We start from the raw sequence: 13179 nt of genomic DNA, 5'->3' as shown, positions 1-13179 counted from the left end.
GGGATACAGTCGTAAAACTTTGTTAGGCATACATCTATAGATCAAAAATCAAATATTCTCATTTCAATGCCAGAGACAATACTATTAGAATTATCCCGTTTGTAGGTAGAACTACATAAATATATAAAATAACAGAAATCCAGTGTTCCTTTTAAAACTTGACGAGTCAAACCGGATCGAAAGTCGAACCCTCGTCCCAGGCAGACGTTACATTACACATGAGAACTTAACTTAAAATTCAGTTGTGTAACCTTTTAGAAACTCGTTTTTGCAAGGACTTCCAAGTTTGAACTTCACACACCCGGGGCCTTGTTAAGAAATCGTCAAGAAAAATCGTTAAAGAGATCATTAATCTGCAGCACCAACTTGTGTGATTAAATATCAGTCAATCATAAATAATCGATTCAAAACTAGTTTTAGCTTACGAGTGCTATTTAAAGTTGGGTAAAATTTGCTTCAGTTATTTGTTAAAAAGCATATAAATAAATTAGAAAATAATAAATTAATAAGAATACTAATCGTGCGAATATGAACAAATCAACTCTGAATTCCATAATGATGCAATGTATAGTTCTAGGAAACTCTTATTCAAATTATTCTTTATTGCATTTTTCACTCGAAATATGTAACAAAATTTTCCTATTCGTTTTTATATATGAAATTGATTTTCGTAAATGAGTCCGCTCTCAGGGTCGCGAGTTCAAAGCCCTGTGGTAACCTGACATCGGGCAGCAGCAATTTGCATTTTCAGTTGAAAATATAGATAACAAAAAATTATGTCTACAATTGAAAATAAGCCTTTTAAGCACTACGAAGTAAAATGGCATGGGAATCTTTCCACACTACTTCTCCCTGAATCGAGATGGAGATTATCTCAGCTTACGAACAACCCTAGGAAAGAAACCACCGATTATATATGAAATTCTGTGTGTTCTATTTCAACAATTATAGTTTTACTCTAGCACATACTATATTTACTTACAATACTCGATCTATACCTGACAAAAGCTTTTCTATATTATGAAAATGATGAGCAGTAAGTCACAAAAAAAATCTATACAGCATTATTAATTATCCTGCTGTTCGAAACCGAGTAAAATGCTATTACTTGCTTCGTATTACTTCGAAATCTGAACATAATAGATTTTTTTTAATCATACTATCAATTTGGCGGCACGAGCGCATTTCTTTCGACGGCACAAATATTGAGAGATCTAGTAGAAAAATTGTATTACACATTTATGTTTGATAATTAGACAACTTGTCTTTTGATAAGTGTCTTCTTTGTGTGTTTAGTAACACAAAAGATAAAAGCACTGACAAAATTTTATATTATCATAAGTACCACGTACTGTATAAGATTTATGGAAGGTGTGCAAACAAATATATCTTTTAAAATAGATTTGCAATTTTTTTGTAAATCAATACGCTGTACGGTTAACTTACCAATTCAAAAAGTATAGTTTTACTAATTCTACTCCAGTTTTTGCATGTTTTTAATTTTATTAGTTTGGTTAAAAATGTATGTCATGGTCCGATTCTGCCGCATAACAGAAAAAATTATTTCAAGGCTAGGTTGTGAAGAACTTTCCTTACTAATTCGTTCTAAATATTGACAAAAGCCATGTGATTGCTCTGCAGTCAGGCGTCAAATAGAAAAACTAACCTAGAAACGCACAAATGTCAAAAACGATCTTAGACAACAGGGCTTTCTGACTCAGCTTCATAATATACGAGTGACGTTACAGTTTATGTGTAAAACGCCTGAATGCACAGCAAATACATGACATTTTGACAGTATTCAGTATGATTCAGTAACATAATGTATAGAAGTTGGCCTTGCCATAACATTGGTCTGTTGTGCTGCAGAATTGGCCTATAAAATTCACTTACATACATTAACATTGTTTCTCGAATGCTTTTTGCTGAATTTTTGTATACTATTTTATTACTTGCAATAAAGATAAATTTTCTATTTTGTCAATTTTTGCATATTTAAAATCCAAATTCAAGCAATTTCATAATATTTGCACATGATAATATATCAAAAAGCCTTTAAATTAAATTAATATTTTGAACAGTATCTGTGCATATTAGCATACGTTTTTAATTCAATTTAATTGAAAGTTTTTATTTTCCTTGATCTTAATTTGGATCGTATGAATATTCATTTTCAAAAATAAAAAAATAGAAATAATCATTGCCTCTTTTTGGTATAATGTATGATTTAACTATATATAATTATATAACTGTGTATAATTTTTAATATATTTTTAAAGCATCCTTATAAGTTAGATGATTTTTTCGACACCTTAACCATTTTTTTTCATACTCATTAGATAGGATTTATTGATTGTAGGATCTCTAATCTATTCAAAATTTAATAAAACAGTAATTGAGCTCATATTAAACTACTGAGGAAATAATTTTATTTAAACTGTAGTTTTTAACTTTTAAAGATAATAATACTTCTCTAATTCTATAACAATAATTTATAGAAATTACTTTGTCATAGTTACATATAAGTTTATGAAGGGTTTTTTTTGTTTTTTACTTTGAGAATTCTCATTGCAGTTAATAAATATCATGTAACGTAGCTTAATTTACATATTAATATAATAAATATAAATGTGTCGTATATGTATTATCTTACTGCCGTATAATGATATAAAATTAATAATAAATTCAAGAATTTATTTTCCGTAGGGTAAGTAATAGTAATCTCAAATAATCGAAAATGAAAATTTTTATATATCTTTACATTTCGAAGGTTTCTGAACGTTTGGCATATCTTAGAAAAAATGGATGTATATACATATATACATCCATTTTGTGTGCGGATACAAAGTTTCGTCGACGATTTCGGAACACAGTTCACACCGATTTGAATAATTAAAAAAAACATTTGATTCGTATTGATAAGGAGTAGTGCTAATTAGTTTACTATTTAGTTGCAGATTAGTTTCATCTCTATGCAGCTAAAGCAGTGCGATTGCTTTGAAAAAAAGAACAAAATTTCCAAAATATATCAAAATAAAGAGAAAGTTTTATTTACAAAAAAGTAAAAAATGTAAAATTTCTCAAAAATCTAATTTTTCCAAAGTTTTAAAAAAAAATCTTTTTTTAGGAAAATAATTTTTGGTACGAGAAGTTTTAGCAATTTGTCTGGAGGCACGATGCCATACACCACTAGTTTGATCTTTACTTTTTATATATAAAAATCATAGAATTATGACAAGGAAATGTGTGTTTTGCGCTTTATTAATTATTTATTATTAATTTTAATAGGTAAATAAATCCTCGGTCTAGTTCTATTAGCTCTCTGATTATTCAACGTTATATTAATTTTATAACACGTGCTTTTGTACCGTCACCAATACTGAGGCAATTCGATAGCACGCTGAATTCATGTGCAACGAATCTATTGACGCTCAAAAGCCCGGAGCCCGCGTAACGTACAAATACCTTCGTACAACAAAAAACATATGGTAGTTCCCGCCGCGCTTTTCTAGAACACGACATCCCCTCTGACGCGCGCGCTTACGGTCATTGAGGGACAAAACGAGGCCGAGGACCGAAAAATAAATATACAGTAGAATCCGCTTAGTATGACATCGAAGGGACACACGAAATCTTGTCATACTAAGCGGTTCGTCATACAAAGCGTACTGAAGAAAAACTATTTTATTATGTAAATATGTTACGTGTTTCAGTAATTTAACAGAAAAGTGTTTACATACATTTTAAATAATAATAAAAATACACATAATAATTTTTAATATAAAAAAAAATTGACATAGGGTAGGGCGGAGCACAAAGGTCCAAGTTATCTTTCAGTAATAAATAGATAGAATAGAAGATACCAATTTTATGGGATTTTTTTTTACAAAGATAGCACAGTATATTTCATTGATCTATTGGTGATATTCAAAATTACTCCCACTCCTCCATCAAACATCACGTATATTTTTAGTTATGAGAAAAAATTGTACTTTTTTTATTTATTTTTTTGAAAACGTTTAGATTTTTTTAAACCAATTCAGGTAAAAAAAGTACTCGTGATATCTTACTATACTCCTCCCTTTCCCACGTGATATTTCGTGATCTAGTACAATAGACACGACAGTCTAGACAAAAATATTCATCAGGAGAGCCGGAATATCAATTTATTTAATTTATCTCTTATAAAATTGCATTCTTTAAACTTAATTTACTTTTTTGTTTACTATTTTTTATTGTTCACATCTTTGCTAAAATAAAGGTTCAGTTGGTTCTTTTTATCGCACCCACAGCAAAGTCGTAAGAATCAAGGTGGCTGGTTATACATCAAATATTGTTAAAAAAAATCACATTCTATTTATTTTTGAGTTATCCGTGGTATATATATATAAATATATATTATATTATATAAAAAATTTCTTTATTTATAATTTCTCATGATTGTTAAAGTGCTAAAATAATTAACTCTATTACTCTTATGAATTGGAAATATAACGTTGAATTCACGAGATTATTAAAAATTAAGATATTATCTTAATATAAATGAGCACAAACAATTATTAGTTTTGTATTTCAATTATTACAAATTGAAATACTTAAATTATTTTAATTTCATTAGATAGGATTCAAAATTCGATAAAATTTTTTACGGTACTGAGGAAAAAATTATTTAATTTTTGATTTGAAAAAGTATTTAATGTTCGAATATATCAATACTTTCTATAATGTTATTTTTACTGCCAATGCATAACAGTCACAAACTGTTATGCAATGGCCTAACCCACAAACTTTGTCACAGTTTGTGGGTTAATCATTTTTTTAAATTAAATTTTTTTATATCCTTGAAAATAGCAATCAAGATACAGTGAAATCTTACAAGCATCAAAAGAGAGAGAAAAAAGTTAGATTAGAAGAAAAAATAATAATTTAGAGAGAAATCTAGCGTTTCATATGCAATAGTAAATTAATAATATAACAGTATCTACATTAATTTATTCAAATTATATATTTGCTTTTCATGTTTTCTTTTCTTTTGTTATAAAAGGAATTTTATTCTCTTTATTATTTTATGTCATAAAATGTAAATTATTAAGTATGGTGAAGGCTATAAAACATTGCTTAGATTACTATTAGTATTATATAATACTAGATATATCTTAATCTCTATGAATGACTTGTTATAAAATTATTAAGATAGAAGTATTATTTTTATAGTACTACAAAAATTTTCTTCTTGATTATTTAAACTGATTGTACTAAAAATACTTAGTTAATAAATTTAATTATGACGTTGTATTTAAACTAAACTAAGATTAAACGAAGAAAATTATTACAACTTCTTAGCAAAAATCTGGAAAAATTCAGTTAATAACTATAAAACATGTATTTTTAAATTAATATTTCCTTATGTAATAATAATAAAAAAAACTTTTCAGGTTTATTCATAATTATTAATCGCAAAATAATATCATACTATATTTAGTAGCTGGTCATAGCTTTAGGTATTTATAAAAAAAAGTGCAAGAAGCATATATAATTCAATATTTGCCATTTTCTCTTCTTTATAGAGTGTAATCAATCTTCAATAAAACGAAATTTTCTTTATAATCCAGCTCTTTTTTTTCTTGACATTCCCTGCTCTTTCCCGACAGACCCCTAAAGGTACCCCGCGTATGTGAAGGTAATCAAACTGAAATGCACGTACACAACTATAGAGGTACCAACGAACATATCGCCGATATATAATTCAATATATTTTCAAACTCGCCCCACTACTGCGCGATTTTCAATACCCTTATATATCAAAATAGGCGGGGTTTTCCCTGTTTTGTCGCGCGCGCTCGTACTATTTTTCGCAAACCTTAGTTCACTTACCGCTCTCGTTAAGGGTAGACGTGTCCAGTTCAAGGTAACTCAGTGAAAGGATTAATTAAAAATTGACGTGAGTTAGCCATGGCTACAATAGGTGTTGTGACTTATGCACCTCATGTGAAATTAGTGTTGACCAATAACAACAATCAGAATTTGACCACTATAGATCCTAAACCCCTTGCCAAGCATGACATTTTGATAGTACGAAAACCACAGAAATTTGATAATGAAAACAGTGAAAATCAACCCGATTTGCTCAGGGCTAGGAAGAAGTCGAAGTTGAGGGATAATAAGTCCTCTTCAGCTCTTCCTAATGCTGTTGCTAGAAGAAATGCCAGGGAACGTAACAGAGTTAAACAAGTAAATAACGGATTTGCAATGTTGCGCCAACATATTCCTTGTGAAGTAGCTGCTGCTTTTGAATCAGCTTCTGGTCACAAATCAGGTACAGGGTCTAAAAAGCTCAGTAAAGTTGATACTTTACGAATGGCAGTCGAATATATCAGAGCCCTAGAAGATTTACTAGCTCTTACAGACGGTACGGAGTCTATAACCTCCCAAAACACCACATCGTTTTCCCTTCCTGATGACCAAATTTCGTTGTCACTATCAGACGCATCCACACCACAACAATATGAGACTTTCAGGGTTCTTCCTCCATTATTTGACGAAGATCAAGAAAATCAGATACCTCTAAATGATGATGAGTTGATGCAAAGTGATGATCAGTTTTTGGATTACCAACAAGAAGTAGCAAGAGTTTATGGCAGTCTTTTGAGTGTCAAACGAGAAGTTGATGATGAAAATGTCATGGATAGCCAAACTGGCGAAGGAGTAATTGACGTAATGGCTTGGTGGGAACTTCAACAGAAAATGTCAGGTGTTGTGAGTACATGAAGAAGTTTTTTTAAATAAATTTGATGACAATATTCCAACAACTAAATATATTTCAGTACTCAATTTTCTTTATATTTTCATTATTCATTTAATTATATTTTTATGTAGAGGCTTATTTAATATTTAAAAAATATCCATGCTTGATTTTAATTTATATGTGAGTTACCATTTCAAAAGTTATAAGTGTTGTGAATAGTTCTTCAAAATTTAATTTTAAAAAAATATATTTTAATAGAAGTAATCAAATGAATTTAATAGTCGTTTAACATTGAATTTAATAAATTAAACTTTCTATGCCATATATAACATTTTGGTTAAGTTGACACAAAGGACCAAAAGTGTCGGTTGTAAATTTGTAAATTAATATAAAAATAATTATAATTATAGATAATATTGAGATTCTAGTAGATGAAGATATGATGAATATTTTGCTCGTTTAAGCTGACAGAAAAATTGAATGCTTCTAAAATTATAAAATAAATTAAAAATTTGAAACCTTAAAGTTTATTTTTTCAAATTATTATATTATTGTTTTATAGATTTGATTTGAATCGAAAAATATATTCAAGCAAAATATTTTATTTATATCTTCGTCTTAGAATGTGTTACTGCCAGTTTAACTGCACTGCCTTATGTGTACTGATTTATTTATTAATATTTTATTAAGATTATTATTTTTTAATAATAATTTTTTTTCTAAATAAACAGTTAAGCACATATAATTATAGAACTTTTAGAAAATCAAATATGTATGAAATACGCTTAAAGACTTTCGAATTTTGAATTATGAAGAAAAAGTAAAAATTGGAAAGTATTTATTTATTTATTTATTGTGGTGAAGGTATTTATTTGAAAAATTAATTATATTATTTATTTTTGTGTATGATTTCATTTTATTGGGAAAATTGTCTAAGCTTTGTTCTTTTGTTTTGCAACACATATGTGCCTTAAAATCTAATAATTAACAATTACGTCAATTATATGATATTTATAAAATATGATTAATTGAAAGAAATTACGAGGCGTTAAATTACAATACAAAAGAACAGACCAAGAAAAAATGTATATGTAGTTTAATATTATTATTTTACTAGAGCTAATTTTAAGTATGTAATCATAGTTTGGTATAAGACTTTTTAATATACCTAGATTTTAAAATAGCGATACCAAATTACTGATAAGTATTTAAGTTCTGAAAATATGTTTCTGGGCTGTTTATGAATATTGTTGGAAATGAACAAGGTCAACAAGTTTTGCATATATATACAATAATTTTCATATGATAATATTTTTGATGCAGTATAAAATATCAGAACTACATTAACTTACAAATTTGTATTCAACTTTTTTATCTACTTCTCAAAAAATCTGTTTCTCTTATGTTTTCTATAGTTTCAAAATCTTCTAGAAGTAACAATAGTTCTAAGTAAATAATTTAAACAACCCAGAATATTCAAACTTATTATTTTATTTCATATTATTTTTTTGGATTAAATTTTTGATGCCATTTAAATTTATGATTGATTAAGTATACTAATTTTTAATAGATCACGATGTTTGTCTATAAAATAGTGATAAGCGAAGACTGTGCAATTGTATATATTGTTAAGTAGTTTGGTAATCGAAATTTATAATAAATTATTTGTACATATTTATTTATAGTGAAATATATTCTATTTGATCAAATAAATTGATTTATATTATTAATAAATATTATGCAAATTTATTTTTATATGGAATTTTTCATCTGAAATTTGAGAAGTTTGGTATTGTATGAAGATTTTGAAATAATTTCAGATTTGCAGAATCAAATCAAGCTATTGACTTATAATAATAATGTAAAATAATGTTTAATAACTAATAATTAGCAAAAAGTACTGTATTGATTGATTCGATGATGATTGATTTAGATGATAAATCAATCAAAATGATATTACAAGAACATGTTTTACTTAAATGCCTAAAATTCAGAAGACCTTCGATCGCTATATCATAATTAAAAATCGTCAATTACTTTAAATTGGCGTAAAATTTATGACTCTTGTAAAGAAAACTTAATTATTCCCAAGAAATAACCTAACATAAATCTCAATTGATGTATTTTAATATAATCAGTGTCGAATTCTACTCTTAATAAATTTGTTGGCACATATTAAATGGAGATATGAGCGATATGAGAAAATATTAAAACTTGATTAAATTGAGTTGCTTTTCCAGAATTAATTGAGAAGCGATCACAATCAATACAAATTAAAATATGGAAATTATGACCGATTCTGAGATAATAAATTTGTGTAAGCCTTGTGCTACTTTTATAAGAATGAATTGCAAGTGTTAATTTTTGAATAGCTATATATATAAATATGTATATATATATTCGGTTGCTTGGTTTCCATTATTGTTAATGACAACCTACCTGGCTTCAAATAGAACGATCTGTCATAGATAGGGCCGTAATATTTTAGTATGATCTATAAGACTATGGTAACAAATAGTAAAAAAAATAGTTTTGATCAAAAACTAGTTAAATTAAATAAACTATTTAAATTCAATTTATTTCAGATATTTCAAACATAAATAATTCCCTACAATTATACAAACGCTTATTATTTCGCTCTACAGAGGTTATTTATTAAGAGCAAATCTCACCGGTTATAAAAAGAAAAAGAATTAAATAAACAAGAAAATGTTCCACTAAATGCAATGGTGTTATTAAAATAAAATATATTTCATAAAATCATTTATCTTCATTCAGATTTTATAATTGGTACTGGTAGTGGTATGTTTGCAAAGGAATTTGAAACTGTTTTTATCATTTTTCTTTAACTGGTGGTTATTATAACTTTAACTGAAAAGGAAATTATATTTAAAAATAAATATTTAAATTAAATGTTTGAAAAATATGAGCTAAGTGAAGTGATAAACTATAATTTCAATTAGATTTTTAGTAATAATAATGGATTTTGAAATATCAATCAATGTTAAGTCGTGAATATATCATAAATATCTTTGAAATCATTTCTTATATATAGGCTTTTTTTAAATTATATGTTTTTATCGAAATATTAAACATCCAATTTGAATAATTCACTTAAATTTAATTTATTCTTTTATTAAAATATTTTAATTGATTCCCAATCCAACTATAACGAACTAACTGCCAATCACCAATGTGACATTGAATTATTAAAAAAATCAAACTAATTAACTAAAATAAAATAAAATACACTTATTATTTCAAGAATATCTTTAATTGAAAAAATCTAGCTTGAAAATATTGAGAAATCTTGATGATGGAATTTTAACTAACTACCGCCCAACAATGTGACATTAAATTATGAAATAAATTCAAACTAATTAACTAAAATAAAATAAAATACACTAGAAAATCTAACTTGAAAATATTGAGAAATCCTGATGATGTTATTTTAATTTGTAATTGTAATAATAATTAATCTTCTTCAGCAATTAAAATGTTATTAAAAGCATCTTGTTCTTTAGAAAAATATACTCTTGTGAATGAGGATATATATTTTATCAAAAATAATAGAAAAGAATAATTTGTTTTAAATGTCTATTTTCTGCTGATAGTAATCTAATAAAAATATTTTCAAAGAAAGAAAATAAATAAAATAATTAATAGGATAAATTGAAATTGCTTTTTTGCACTCAGAAGTGAACGTTTTAAACATGTTTTAACCATATATAATAAATATTTGTTATGAAATGTTAAATATAGTGGGTTCGAATTTTATATCGTCATAATTTATAATCATAGATTTTTACAAATGAGGCACATTTTCACCTTTGTTATTCAAATTTTTATTTTCGAATATTTGTGATGTTTAATCTTCAAATGTTTAATATTATTATTAGTTTACTATATTTATTATTATTTTTGATATGTTCAACAGCAACCAGAACTTAACGAGAAATTAATGAGATATTATCTTGAACGTGGCATTTTATATTTTTTTTTTTTTTTTTTTATTTATTTCTTATAACCAAATTGAACCTTGGGTTCAATGAGGTTATTTGCTGACAGGTACAGGCCCCAGTGGGGAATTTCCTTACATAAATATATTGATTGTTAATTTATTTAATCTTCCGGCCACTTTCTTTTTAAACTTTTCATAGGAACTTGTTTTAGCAGGTCTTTTATTAGAGTGTTTGGATGGTATGATGCTATTTCGTATTTCTCTCCTTGATAACTTCCTATTTTTTTTCTATTTAATTTAATTCTGCAATCTGTTTTTTATTAACAATAAGTAGAGACTGCTAACTATAAATATCTTACAATATAAACTAGAAAATAGTAGTAACACCCAACGGCGTCTACTAGGTATATAATTTTATAGATGACAACCCAAATAGTTGTTATATTTATATTTCTGTAATACTGATGAATTTTTTAATGATGCAACAAAGTTTGGTAAAGGCTATTTTCACTTGGAAACATGTTGCTATATCCAAGTGAAAACCGATGTCACTGCAGCTTGACATCAGGATCAGGGTGTTCGAGGCAAGCATCGAACTTAGAACATTTTATGGATTGTAATGAATTTCATATTTGTCTATAATTCTGGAAATTTTAATTAAGGCAATACGACACACATCACATTTTCTTGTATTAACCCATTCCAATTTTCTTCTAATAATCCATTGACATGAAGCAAAGAATAACATTTGCTAATAATTACTACGCCAACAGGTTCCCGTCATTATTTCTGTTACGCGGCAGGTTGATAACGTTCTTTCGGCATTTGATCACATGTGTGTGAAAAATAACAATATACATATATTCACCAATAAGAGTATAAATAAGGGTAGAACACGTTATTCTCACGGTTGAATGAGTGACATGTCGAAATGTTGAAGGTTGTCTAAACAGGAGGTTTAACGATGGTTTTTTGTTAGATAAATAGGAAAAGTAAGACTTTGACAAGAGCTTATTAAGTTTTCTAGTTGAGCGATTTGTTGAAATTGAATTTGCATAATGAAAATAATAATAATTAATCAATATTTTTGAAGTAAAATTTCTGGGCGCAAATACGGTACAAATAATAAAATCCGTACAAATGCAACGGAAGTGCGTTACTGCCGATGAGATAAGAGTCAAGTGTCAATGATTCGTCATTCGCGATGATATCATTTCTATACGGGTCGATTGTGATTAGTCGTCGGGTGTGCGAATAGAGTATGCGCACCGGAATCAACGTTGCATGCGTACCAACGTCAACGTTGTATGCGTGTACCGATATCAACAAAGATATCGTCATAGATAAATAAACATTTTAAAGTTACATCGTAGTACAAATCTTGATTTAATGAAAAATGGCTGAACTAGAAGAATATTTTACCCTGTTTCATAATATTTTACCCTTTTCTTTAGGAATTATTTCTATATTATTCGTAGTTTCTATAAATCTTTGATGTTATTAAAATGGACAATATTTTTTGAGCAAGACATATTACAGCTGTTTAAACAACGAGATTATATCCCAAAAAAGTAAAGAAAAATACAAGCAGTCAATGAATGTATGTTAATTTTAATTACACAAAGTTCTTCAAACGCAAATACATGATGAGTGAAGTTGCAAAATCAATATTTGTTTAGGCGTTGTTTAACATAATCCACTGTGTAAATTAATATTATAGAATTTATTAATCGGCTATTACTTCATTTCTCTAATGAAGGTTTATTTCTAAATGCTAATTACAATGAGATCATGTCATATTTGAAGTATGACTTTAATTACATTATTGTTTTTAAATATTATACATATTTTTAATGCTATCATAAATATATAATTTATAATTTATAATTTATCATTATACAAATGTGTATAATGGTTGGCGATAATAAATATGTGCAACACGAGTGTTACCATATTACTAATAAACATAATAAAAATTGTTATATGATGTATTTCTTTAAACTTAAATGCCATTTTGTACAGTAGCAAATAAGTTTTACTTCAATCGCGTATGAACCTTACGCGCATTCTTTTTATTATAGCAAGGTTTGCATCAGAATGATTGGAACTTTTTATATATTTAACTGCAATGAGAAATTAACGAATTGCATGTTGTGCTGACTACTTTTAATGAAATAGCTTTACAGATAGCAATTATGAATTTATTATGATTATTTCTATAACATTGCTGACTTTTTTCAATGGTTACGCAAATTTGGGGAATGGCTATTTTTACTTGGAAACATATTGCCATATCTATATTGCCAAGTAGAACCCTAGTTGACATCAGACGAAAGCCATGGACTCAGTACAAACCCATGAACATGCTAAACTATGTTTCCAATAATCCTTTCTCCTCCATAACAGCACTCCTTGTATCCTTTATTAAAACAAAAACATATGTTTTTGTCATTTGACGTCATTTGCCTGCGAG

At 27.4% G+C, this 13179-nt stretch overlaps 1 protein-coding gene across 1 annotated transcript; it reads left to right on the top strand.

Annotated features, from left to right (window-relative positions):
• The first annotated feature begins 5952 nt into the window (after positions 1–5952).
• On the top strand, positions 5953–6768 carry LOC113373793 (achaete-scute complex protein T8-like). Its single transcript, XM_026614068.1, has one exon. The coding sequence runs from the start codon at positions 5953–5955 to the stop codon at positions 6766–6768; it is 816 nt and encodes a 271-aa protein (XP_026469853.1).
• The last annotated feature ends 6411 nt before the right edge of the window (positions 6769–13179 follow it).

This window comes from Ctenocephalides felis, unplaced genomic scaffold (assembly GCF_003426905.1).
Source record: "Ctenocephalides felis isolate EL2017-DRISC unplaced genomic scaffold, ASM342690v1 CF-g0.4_SCAFFOLD_01604, whole genome shotgun sequence".
NCBI classification, from domain to species: Eukaryota; Metazoa; Arthropoda; class Insecta; order Siphonaptera; family Pulicidae; genus Ctenocephalides; species Ctenocephalides felis.
Note: the sequence above shows the minus strand (reverse complement) of the source record. Positions and strands in the feature narration are given on the sequence as shown.